Below are 12,356 nucleotides of genomic sequence, written 5' to 3'. Positions count from 1 at the left end.
CCAAGACTTTAGTACCTTGATAACATCCCTTCTTGCAAGCCTAGTAATTTCATATTTAGCCTTAAATAATATGCTAATTACGTTGCAAGATAATTCAAATTCTCTTGTTCCAACATCTTCAGGACAAACTTTACTATCTCTTTTTACTAAATTATTATAATGTATTTTCTTAATTCAATTAGTAGATTCTTCTTTATTTGTGGCAATTTCTTTATCCAATATATCAACTGCTGCTTGAAAAAAGAAAAACTGAAAAACCCACTGAAAATTTTCACTTTGTCACTGCTTGTGGCAGAGGAGAACCATGACTAATAAGAAAAGGGACCAAGCCCCAAACTTGCTTTACAACGTATTACTGTCTTGCAGAAGGAGGTGCTATTACAAGGTAACATCAGTTCTCATGAACTACCCTGAACCTTGGCAGCCACGTACTATCACATGTTCTGCAGCAGAGACCACAGACGAACAACAGACCATGAGCTACTGGGACTTAGCACAATAGCTAAGAATGATTTCCTTGTAGTATCTTTGAGGTAATAGTATCCAGCAACCTAATTCACTGACACAAAAAAATGCAGAATTTTGCCTTCTTTCACCACGCCCACACAGGGGTTACACAGTGCTGAGGTACATACTGCAGTGCAAAACCAACTGAGAGTCAAACACATATTTCCCCCTCACCAATGTTCCCCTCTCAGTTTTACTGCTACGCCAATATGCCACGTTCAAGAATTCTAACAGGCCATTAAAAGCTGTACTGTAAGAAATCCTCAATTTTGAACTCTCCTGCTTTTGAGAATGGAGGCTATATTGAAACATCTCCCTGTGACAGAGATAATTAAAAAAATAATTAAGGTAAAGTGGATTAAATCTGTGTATGTACATACATAAACAGAGCAGCAGAGAGAACACGAGATACCTCTGATTTCATTATGTGATATGTAAATGCCAATGCACTGCTGCTTCTTTTTGGACATACAGCAGATTCTATGAATTCTATTAGAATACATATGAATGCACCAAGTGATTTTCCTCAGTTGTCTACTCAATGGGGACAAAGAGAGTATTATTCACAGGTAACAAGAGGGACGATACAAAAGCTGGGCAGCAAGGATATGGTTCATTAAGGGAAGAACTAAAGAATTCATTAAGGTGCACTGTGAGGCACAGCAGCCTTGTAAGTATTCTCTGATGTGCTAAAAATGTCGTAACAAATACCCAAGTAAACTAGTTAAGTAGTTTTCCCTCACATTAATATTGTTTTAGCGTCATTCAAGCTGTGGTCATTTACAATTTCAAAAACATCCTTGATCCCCTCTACAAATCACACAAGCCTGGTACCCAAACACTGTTCTGGGGGTGTCTCAACATTCTCCAAGGACTTAGAACAACATTCTAGCAAGAACACTGGAAACCCAAGCAGTTTGTTTATCTTGATAAGACAACATAGTTATTTACCTTAATAGTGTGACAGGCAGCCCCACTTCTAGGAAGATTCTATACTATTACATGTAATTTATTTTTCAGGCAATTTTCAAAATACATTTTTAAGAATGGTGAGCCCCACATTTAAACTCATATTGTCAAAGTAATCTACCAAATCATTTCCTCCACCAGCAGCATGAAGACACAGTGCATTGTGACACCTCATACATATTTAATAATAGCCTGATAGGCTGTCATTAACATCAAACAGCAATCTAAGTTTGCTACATTAAACATGATCCCTGTGTTAAGAGGACAATCACAAAGTGCCTCCAAGATCGAGCCTGTAAGAAATACCCACCGACTTGAACAAGGTGTAATGAGGCCAACTGCACTGAAAAAGCCACACATTGGATTTAAAATTAAATAATGAAAAAAAAGCAGGGGAAAAAAGAAAAAGCTTCGATGGGTCATAAGACCAGACATGCCATAAGGCAATCTGTCACAGAGTACTCATATTAGTAACTGTTGTGTCAAAACTGAACATTCAAAAGAAAAGACAAACCTTCCTTTATGTTTTATGAAATGTAAGCCCACAGAATTAATAATTCATGAGATGAAGAAAAATATCACATTTGGCTATAAATATTAACAGATGCTGTCAACCTGCTTAGAACTAAATTTTGACTGTCCTACCTTACAATTACCAATTTAGAAAGGAATATTCTTCAAAAGCTCAAAAAAAAAAATCAGCATGAAAGTCATTAATGAAGAAATTAACATTCTCTATTCATGTAGGTCCCAAGCAAAACAGCCTGACTGTGTTCTGTGCTCGGCTGCTGCTGAGTGAACACTAATTGACTGGCATTGTTTGTACCCACAGTGGTGTTGTGCTGTGTTGACAGCAATAACATTGGTGTGCACACAAGAAAAAATGCTAAAAGGACATACTAGACCCAAGACCCAGTGGAAAAAAGGAAGGGAAAGAGGGGAAGTAGTTGTCAAATGACCAAGAAACATTTTAAAAAGGCACTTCAAACTTAATAGAAGTTTTAGAATACAGAATTTTATACAATGGGTCTTGGATACATTTTTCTGATTAGCTAAATAAGCATTTAAAAACTACAAAAAGAAAAGCAATTAACCCATCATGCACAAGCATGTATCAGTAAACTCACTTCATGTAATTTCAAGGAAATATGAAATATATTTTTAGCAGTTCAAGTTCTAGAAGACACTTCTGCTGTATGACACCTGTTCTCTGCTTTCACTGCTATTATAGAGAATAGAATATTGGAACACAAAACACAATCATGCCAAAAAAACCAGAATGCCATTAAAATGGATTGTTCTAAATGGTAGCGACAGAGCTTTTCTTTACAGGCTTTTTTTCTTCTCCCCAGTGCTAATATAACTTCAGTCTACTAATGGTCCCATCTGCATTCACATTCTGGGCAACAGTGTTAAAAATACTAAGCATCAATATTGGGCATATATTAAAAAAAAAAAAAAAAAAAAATCAGCCTTAACACCTTACTTTTCTCTACAGTTCCTGACGTTTTCACTGCATTTCACCCAGTGATGATCACACAGAATGAAAAGCCAAAGTTGAACATTACAAGCTCTTATTTAAAAAAAAAAAAAAGTTAATCCCTACCTTTATCATTCTAGAGAGATCTCCAGCATCTGCTAATTCCAACACTATGTTCAGTTCATTGTCTTCAATGAATGAGGCATAATACTTGATTACATTTGGATGATTCAGTTGCTAAGAAAGCAAAATAGTAATTCACATTTTAGTGAAGAGCACACCACATGTTTTAAGTCCAACACAGGAAACATTCTCATTTAGGCAAACAGAACAACCCCTGAAATCGATTTCACTATGATACAAATTACAAAAAGTAAATGCTGCTGAGAAGCACGTACAAATACTTTGCAAGAACAGGATGGCATTTTAGGATCTACATGGTGACTGACACTGCAATTTTAGAGGAATTTTGCTTCAAGGTATATATCCAACTTATCTGAAACGGCAAAGTCAATTTTTGAAGTAAACAGCAGTATCAATTTTTGAAGTCAGGATTTTACTGTACAAAGGACACAGTCATTCACAATATTGCAATTTTGGCAGAAACTTCTACTTGAAATGTTAGTCATTATTCTATTGGATTTACTTCTCGATATTAATTTTTGAGGAAATAAAGATCAGAAAATTCTTCAAAGTGAGGCTTTTAAAAACTCTAAACAAAAAGCCAGTGGACACCTCAACTATGTCTATGAAAAACATAACACTTTTTGATGATGGTTGCACATTTTCTAAACAAATCTTTTACCTTAAGAAGATCTATTTCTTTGATGCAGTCAGCACGGGCTTTGGCATCCATTAAATCAAATATCTATGCACAAGAGATAAAACAATTTTAAGTGATAAAAATATAGTAAATTGAGTGATCATTATCCTTATTTCATAGCATCCATAAAGCAACTTGAATTATGCATTTCATGGCAAGATGTAATATTACAGTTAGGAATATTTCTAATGCTCTGATGCACTGATTTAGTGCTGTGGCCATTCTTTTAGTCCCCTCACAGGAAACAAGTCCATTGTAAGTACAAGCTTTCCAATGACTTAATTGCACCTCTGCATATCTGTTCGAAGACACAGCAATAATTTAGCACACCTTATACATAGTTCAAATCTCAGGCTCCTATCCCATTCTGCCACTCCATTTTCACAAACTGACTCTTTAGTACTGAGCATACCTTTTTTTTCCCCTTAGTCTTGCTACAGTCTTTCATTTCAATTCTAAATAATGCATGCTATTTTACTCTCGGGATCAAAACTTCATTGTCACCTCCAACTCCTTCACTCCCATTTCCTTCCCTTCTGCCAGCAAAGAAGGGACTTGGGTTATGCTGTTTGTTTGTTTATTAGAGCACTTTTTTCTAAGTCCTCATCTGTCACCTTGATTTTTACAGCCTTTTACAGTTATGACATCTCTGCTCTTCATTTTTTCCCACCTCACATCTACTCCAAATTACTTGGCAATGTATCTCATTTTCACCTTCTCCAGTTAGCCACTCTACTCTCCACTAATTTCAATTTTTGTTTGAAGTACTTCTTCCTCCCGTTAGAGTCCTTGTCCAAATTCTACACATCTATATTTAATGTAATGTCTATTTTCACTCCCTTTTTTACCACCTTTGGGTTTTCACTTCACTTTCTCAAACGTGCACCTCCATACATGACTATTTCCCTTAAAAATGACCAAAATGCTACTTCCTCTAAGAATCCTTCCTCTCTCATTTCTGATTACTTTCTGAATTTAACAAACACGTTTAACAAAACAAAACTAAAAAAAAAAAAATCACCAAATTCTTTGTGGTCTGCGTATTGTATTTGAACTATCCAGAAGAATAAGAGACACTCAGCTTTATTCATTGCCACAACATTTATGAAATTACCTTTTCCAGTTAGAACTTCTCATGCACATCACCTTTCTAGATAAATAGTCACCAAGAAAAGATGTATTATGTCCTGTGAAGATCACAGGTATCTGGTTCCAACCAAAAGCTCAACAGCTGACAACTTCTATTTAATATCCTGCCACAAACCCCAGAAACAAAAACATGGATTAACAGCAGTTTCAGTACTGAATGTCTGCAAAGAGGTCATCTCAAACCGACTGCCACTCTGTTCACATGAATCACACCTTCTTTCCCTCTCCCCCAAGAAGTTCAAACAAATCAGGGAGTCTGCATATGATCTGCTAAACCTCACCTTCATTTTCTACACCACTCTGCACAGTATGTTTGTCCTTCCTTTAATCAACTGAAAGGAGACATCTAGAAACTTCATGCATGGAGCACAGGCCTCACAGAGCACACACATGCTCTTCACTAACCACTATTTCTCTTCACACATCCAATCTTCTGTCTTCAGAGCTGCCATAAAAAAGAAGAGCCTGCAATGGATACTAGACTTACTTTTCGGGAAAAAAAAAAAACAAAAACAAAAAATCAACAACTAAAAAAGGACAACTCTTGAGCCAAGAGCTGAAATGCCAGACTTGCAAGTAGTAAGAAAAAGGGTAAAAGAAAAGAAAGAAGAAAATAACAAAACAACAAAACTACTGAACAAGAAAGAAAGGGAATAAGCCACCACAGACTACTTGTATATTAATGCCAGGATGATGGGAAATAAACAGACTGAGTTAAAAGCAGTTACTCAAGCAGGAGACTGTGGCAGACTTAACAGAAACACAGCAGGTTAAGTCACAAGAAAGGAATGCTAACACTTAGAAATAAAGCAATTTCAGATGTAGTAAAAGAAAAGAGTACTATATGTGAAATTACAGGTACAAGTATTAAAAGATAAGTAACACTGATAAAAAACAGAAAAGAGCTTAAGAGTTAAAGTTGGAAACTTAGTGAAGAAGATGAAATAGCCTGTATCTGTTATAGATCTACACTTTGAATGAAAAAGCATGGCTCTTTAATAATTCTGACAACAGATTAAAGCCCTAGTGTTTGGTACAATCATGAGGGAGTCTGACGATTTTCCTAGGAAACATTTTAGAAAATCCTAAATATTACAGGTAGCACATTACCTGAGGAAATACTGAGAAGGCATGAAATCGAATGTTTTTCCTTATAAACATAAGAGACCAGGAAATGGAAAAATTTATACACCCTCCCCCAAAAACAATCAATGAAAATGTATCAGGAAGCAAGGAAAAAAAGAGAACAGGTACAGGGGAGCACCTTGAGGCTTCACATTTTTGCCAAGCTCTAGACAACAATGACCTAAGAGCATTCCTTATAAATGATACAGAGATTCAACCCCAAACACACCGGAAAACCTAATCAAAACTGGGGATAGAATTTCAGACTGAAAACTGTACACAAACTATCTCCTTGTAAGATTTGGAAAAAGTACCAAAAGCACAGTTTCAAGATGCAAATCAAAAGAGCTTCATTTTGTGACAAAACAAGGCAGTTTGCACCTGTTAATGGCTGTTCCAATATGCCAAGAGGCATAATTTACCTGTTCCAGGAACAATTCCCTACACACCTAAACTAACAGGTTTTGCAAGAAAAATTCTTTTTACAAACTACACCTCTGATAGGGACATTAATCAGTACCTCTCATAGAGGAATAACAAAACAACAAAAATAAAACCCTAGACTCAGGACTGTGACAAATCTAGAATCAAGGCATGGGAAACACAAAGTTTTGTTTGTTTAGTCTGGATAGTATTCCCAGTACTTCTAATATGTTACTAAACGGCATGAAATAGCCTAGACCAAGCAGCTGCTCTCCCCAAAGGACAGACTTAGGTTTTACAAACATGACTCCCTCTACTTTTGCTGCACTTCATAAGCAGCTTGGCAAATTTGTCACAGCTTCAGCTAAACCGAGTATTTCAAAAATTACCTAAATTAAATATAGCAAGGCAGTAAAAATAAGTCTTATTTGATCCTTACAACACTAAACACAGACATTCTGAGGATTTACTGTTTAGCATTCTTGTGGTTCTCAGATTTTAATCCAGATCTAACCTCAAAAGACTATCAATAGCATTTCCCAGAAATCCAGAATTTCAGCTTCACAGACATTAACTTCCTCCAACAAAAAGACTTGTAAAAAAGAAAAAAAACCAACCAAAAAGAGGGCAAAAATATCCTTCAATCCATGGCATCTGGAGAACCTCTGAATCACATCAGATGCAAAAAGCTTTCAGAGATTTTCTATTTTGTCAAACTGCTGCAGTTCAGACCAGAGGATCCCAGTGTAACAAGCCATGTCAGCTCACACAAGGAGGTTGCTGTAAACACAAGGAAAAAACCTCTGTGCTTCCTCACCAGCAGATGACTCAACACTGAAGAACGTCTTACCCTGAAAAATGGAAGTTGCAATGAAAGACTTTAAGAACATCCTTTTGAGTGCATGTCAGAACTCCACATGGCATCTGGCAGCACTCTGAAGGTTTGTTTAGCAGGAGAGGCTGCCCTTTGCCCGAGGTTTGCTTCAGACTGGCCATCAGTGTAACGGTGTGGAGGGATGTCAGTGCTTCCATCATGACAGGAACAGTTTATAGCTTTGCAGGCGGACTAATTCCACCTTCAGCTCCTGTGACTCAGCAAACCCAGCTGAAAGGTCAGCCTATGCACAAGTGCTGCACACAGATCTCTCTCACACACACAAGACTTTTAGCCCTGCACAGACAGTACCACCATTGCCATCAGCACGCCACAGGTCTCACCCCCATCTCAAGACACACACTGCCTAAGGACTCCCAACCTTTTGTCCAGCCTTCCCTGGGACTGCATTCATTTTCTGAGCTTGGTTTTAGCTGTAGCAGCACATGCCCCAGAGCTGAGTGACTTAACTGTACCAAAGTCATTGCGGTCAAATGAGTTGTGTATAACCCGGTTTTAGATTCAGCTCAGCTCTGTGCAACTGCATGGCCTGAAGGAAATTACGGTAGATAAAACAAAAATCTAAAAAAACTTCAGATTTTTGGATAGGCTTGAACAATAAGCTTTTGGATCAACACAAAGCATTAGCAACTGACTGCTTGAAATCACTCTGCAAAGTCTCCCATAGACACTACCAGCATCCTCCTCCCAGCAGAGCTCAGGTCACTGATGATGCTCCACATATTGATTATTGGAAACTAGCAATAATTAGACAACAAGTGGTATCATCACTGTAATTGGCTAACAATAAAAACTGCTGTATTTAGATTAGACTGCTAGGGTACTCATCAGACTAACAAAATAATTCAACTTCTTGACTCCACTTACAAGGTCAGGATCACAGGGTAATTCAGTTTGGAAGCATGCTTCTCTAGTCAGCACCAACTCCACTCAGCACAAATTGCACAGTGGAATATATTCCTATTACAACTTTTAATTCTTTTCCCCCAATTTCTATTTTCTAGGACTATAATAAGATCAACATTTCTAAACATGAATTATGATTGTATAAAAAAAACCTAATAAGCAGCAAACAAATATTTTTATGATGTGACAGTTCTCATAAAGAGTGCAATCAAAAAGTCTAATTGTGGTAAGCATTTTACCTTAGTTAGCAATTACTGGGAAACTCCTTAAAACAATTAGGCAAATACAGCTGAAGAGACTTAAAGGAGCATTTTAGAAGCCCTTAGCAGATTTTTTTCCACTTAGCAAGCACACTGAGCGAAATAAATCTTTTTAGCTCTCAGTTTTTCATCTCACCCTGCAATCAACTGTGTACAAAAGGAGAGTAGAAGGACAAACATACATTGATAGTTATCACATTTCTGTGTGCTATGCAATTGAGGGATCTCCAGTAACTTTGCATTCAGTCCCTTCTCTAGTACCTTCATGTAAGCATAGATCATAGTTTCTTTTCTTTCAGCATTCCAGAAATGTCAGTTGTAAGTACTGTCAAGAGATACTGGTATTTTTAGAATACTTTTTAAGCTGTTGTAAGCTACAGAGCAGGAACTGTTCCTATGCAGATGTGTAAACTAAACAAAGGAGTTGCAATATATTAATTCAACTTCCTGAGTGAAGTTCTTATATACAAACTCCCACAAAGCTACAGGCATAGCAAAAAGTTTAGAAACATGGAACCACCTGATGGAAAACATCACGCCCAGCTTCTATGTCCCAACTGTATCTGATCAAGTACCAGCCAGCAACCGAATCCACCACCTGAAGGAAAGTGCCAAGCTGGGAATCTATCTGACTCAACTTGCTCTAGACCATCACTTTTCCAGGTTTTCCTTTTCAGTATTGAAAAGGATAAAGGTCTTTCTAACCTATCATTGAAGTAACAATTAAACCTATGTCTGTTCTGTTTGAAATTCTGTATACAATAAAAATATCAAAAAGCGTTTCCAAACCAAAAGCGTGACTGCTGCAATGTAAACCTTCAGAGAAGTAAGCAAAATAAAGACCCGAATGCACATAAATATTAAGAGATAACAATACTGAACAGCAACAAGCATTAAGAGTATTTTGCCACCACAGCACTGCCGTGCTGAGACAATACTGCTTCATAAAGTGTGAAATTACAAGTGCTTTTCTAAGATTAATTAACTGTAATTCAGGCCTGAAGTAGCAATCCACTGACAATGCACAATGAATAATGAATGTATGTCCCAGATAAAAGGATTCATTGTCTGAATCTCTAACATGGGGCCTCCAATTTTGGAATGAAAGGAAAAGAAAGGTGGAACAATGTAAGGCAGAAATGCAATGAATCTGAAATTTTGTTGAAATATGCAGCTTTACCTAGTATTTTAAATTTTGAGCAGCTAAGGTTTCCTTAAAAAATAGTTCATAAAGTGAATTCATACAGCCTTACAGTCACTGACTTAGATATTTACCACTCTTTGCCATTTAGGGATGATTTGTGAGCATTTTTCCAGTACCTAGTAATTGCTTGCTTTGCCCTTGGAAGGGACTCCTGGTGTGGTGTTTGCACAGAACACTGCACTGTTGAGGTGTTCTCCTGCAAGGGTTACCCAGAGCTGCAGCAGCAGAGAGGCACTGCTGCTTCCTCAGGCAGCATCTGCAGGATAGTTTGGACCTGACACTTAGCATGTGTTAAGAAACTCACCTAGAAGCTTTTCTATTTATACTGCTACAGTCCCAGCTTACTTGTGGCTGATCTTTTCTGATGTTTCTTTAGCTCAAAATACAGTTTAGACATTTATGAAAGATAAGTAGTGAAGATATGATTTTATTTCTGGTTTTACTTAGGTAATATTTTAACAGCATCTCAGAAACATAGTTCCATGCTGGAAAAAGAAAATCTAATTATTACTTTCCTAATTACACAAGGCAAATCAAACATGGGAAGATGAAGCACAAAAGGTACAAGAAGAAAAGACCCAACATACCATTTTGCAAATTCTGCTGGTTAAATTACTATTATAAAACCTGCAAGTTAAACAAGTCTCACTGTGCTACATATCCTAATGAAAACCAAATCAAGAATACTACTTTTTCCTGTCATCTGGACTCAGCAGCAACTACAAATTCAGGACAAGCAGATGGTGACAGAAACCACTCTTCCTTTCTCCCACAACATCTTACTGCTACTTGCTTCTGCTCACATTTTATTCCACAAACATACCTTTTGTACACATAAATGTAACATTTATCAATACTGTACGTATTTCAGTCAAATGAAATTTTATTAGTGAAAAATAAACATTCTTGTTGGAAAGCTTCATAAGAACTCAAAACTGGCAATCCCTTTGGAACAAATAATGGCCTGAGATCCTGCAACTCCAAGAGAGGATAACTGAAGGATTCTAAGCCTTGACAGTAGAGACACACATGGGGTACCATTACCAAATACACATAAAAGAAACAGGCACACACCTAACCCAGCCAGAAAAATGAAATGGGGAGGGGATAGAACAGATACGACTTGCAAGACTGGAGAGAAAGGCAAGTAGTAGAGAAGATGTGAGATGAGAATGGGCAGACAATGGAAAAGTAGAAGTTCAGATCTCAGTTATGTTATTTAAAACAATGTAGAGCACTTAGAGACACTGTCTTAATGTAGAGAGTGAAATCCATGCACAGGTCTAAAATAGAATAAAGCCTCTCTTTCATAACTGAAAGACACATTTCTCCTGTTTTGTCCATGCTGAGCTTCCATTAAAAAGACGTCAGGAAAAAAAGGAGTATTTTAATCTGAATAAAATCAAACATGACTGAAATCAAAAGAAGCACCATCATAGAACAGACTCATTTTTCAGCTCATTGGAAAAGCAATTACTTCTCAACAAATGACATCTATGAAAACAAATTTTATAGTGAAATTAAGTATTGTGACTATATTTATCAAAAATATTTCTAGGAAATTTTAGGAAAGGTCACAGAAGCACAGTAACAATTGGGATGGTCTTCTGTCCAAAAGGAACAGCTTTAGATGTCAACTATGCAAGCTGGAATGGCTGTGCCAAACACTGTGCTGCCACGAGCCTTCTGAGCTCTGGGTAATGTGTCATTCATTATATGCTAAGGAATTTTTTTCCCCTTCCAGGTTAAGCAAGTCTCACTTTCCATTCAGACAGTAGTCTCCCACACACATCTAGTCTCCACAAGGAAAGTGACTTTAGGGGTCACAGAACACAGCCCCCTCCTGATGTGCACCAGGTAATAACTTTCAATGGAAAACCAACAACCTATGTGGGACACTTGAAGACAACTGGAATCCTGTCAGGATAAAACCATTTGGGAAAGACAACTTTTTAACACTACTTCCTACCAACAACCAAGTATGTTCTTAGGAAAGTATTAAGGGATTAAATAAAAATTAAATAAGAAAGCTTTTCTGCTGTAGAAACCATCACCTGTACATGGACAGCAGGTGATGTCCTCTTCAGACATCGAAAAAATCTTCTGTCGAATTGGAAAGTCTGCTGTGAGAATACAGCTACACATACTGCCTTTTGAAACACTGTTCAGAGTATACATGCTAAAATGCCTCTGTATTCTTAATGCACGCACTGTTATAAAAATTTCATGGTTGGACTTTACGACTTTCTTCAAGTACCCAGGCATTCCACATCCACCTTAATTGACATGCATTTCAAGTCACATTTGACCTTTTTGGTTTCTCACATGATGAAAATGAAGGAAGAATTAGCCTAATGTTTTAAGACTGTTGATCAAAGTTCTTAGAATATATTTCAGCTTTTGAAGTAGTATATATCTGGCAGTTTTCCCAGAAGGGGGAACCAAGTCTCCTTTTTTATGATTGCCAGGACTAGCCCTGCCTCCTGGTGCTGCAGCACATAGGAAATCACAGAAAACAGCAAGTCAAGATATGACAGAAATCTGCAGTGCATACATTTAACTCAGCAAAACCAAAACTATTAAAATGCAGAAACTCTAGCAAACAATCGACAGAA

At 37.2% G+C, this 12,356-nt stretch overlaps 1 protein-coding gene across 2 annotated transcripts in view; it reads right to left on the bottom strand.

Annotated features, from left to right (window-relative positions):
- Nucleotides 1-12,356, bottom strand: part of NEK7 (NIMA related kinase 7) — a 70,054-nt gene that overhangs the window by 38,989 nt on the left and 18,709 nt on the right. For both annotated transcript variants that reach the window (XR_007205282.1, XM_048312194.1), the window contains exons 4-5: nt 3,762-3,824; nt 3,083-3,193 (exon numbers count right to left, since the gene is read on the bottom strand). Coding sequence is in view for 1 of the 2 variants with exons in the window: in XM_048312194.1 (XP_048168151.1) it covers nt 3,083-3,193; nt 3,762-3,824 (174 nt within the window). In the remaining variant the exon portion in view is untranslated. The remainder of the gene's footprint in view (nt 1-3,082; nt 3,194-3,761; nt 3,825-12,356) is intronic.

Source organism: Corvus hawaiiensis, chromosome 9 (genome assembly GCF_020740725.1).
Source record: "Corvus hawaiiensis isolate bCorHaw1 chromosome 9, bCorHaw1.pri.cur, whole genome shotgun sequence".
Taxonomy (NCBI): Eukaryota; Metazoa; Chordata; class Aves; order Passeriformes; family Corvidae; genus Corvus; species Corvus hawaiiensis.
The sequence above is the reverse complement of the archived record's forward strand: the minus strand, read 5'-3'. Positions and strand labels throughout refer to the sequence as shown.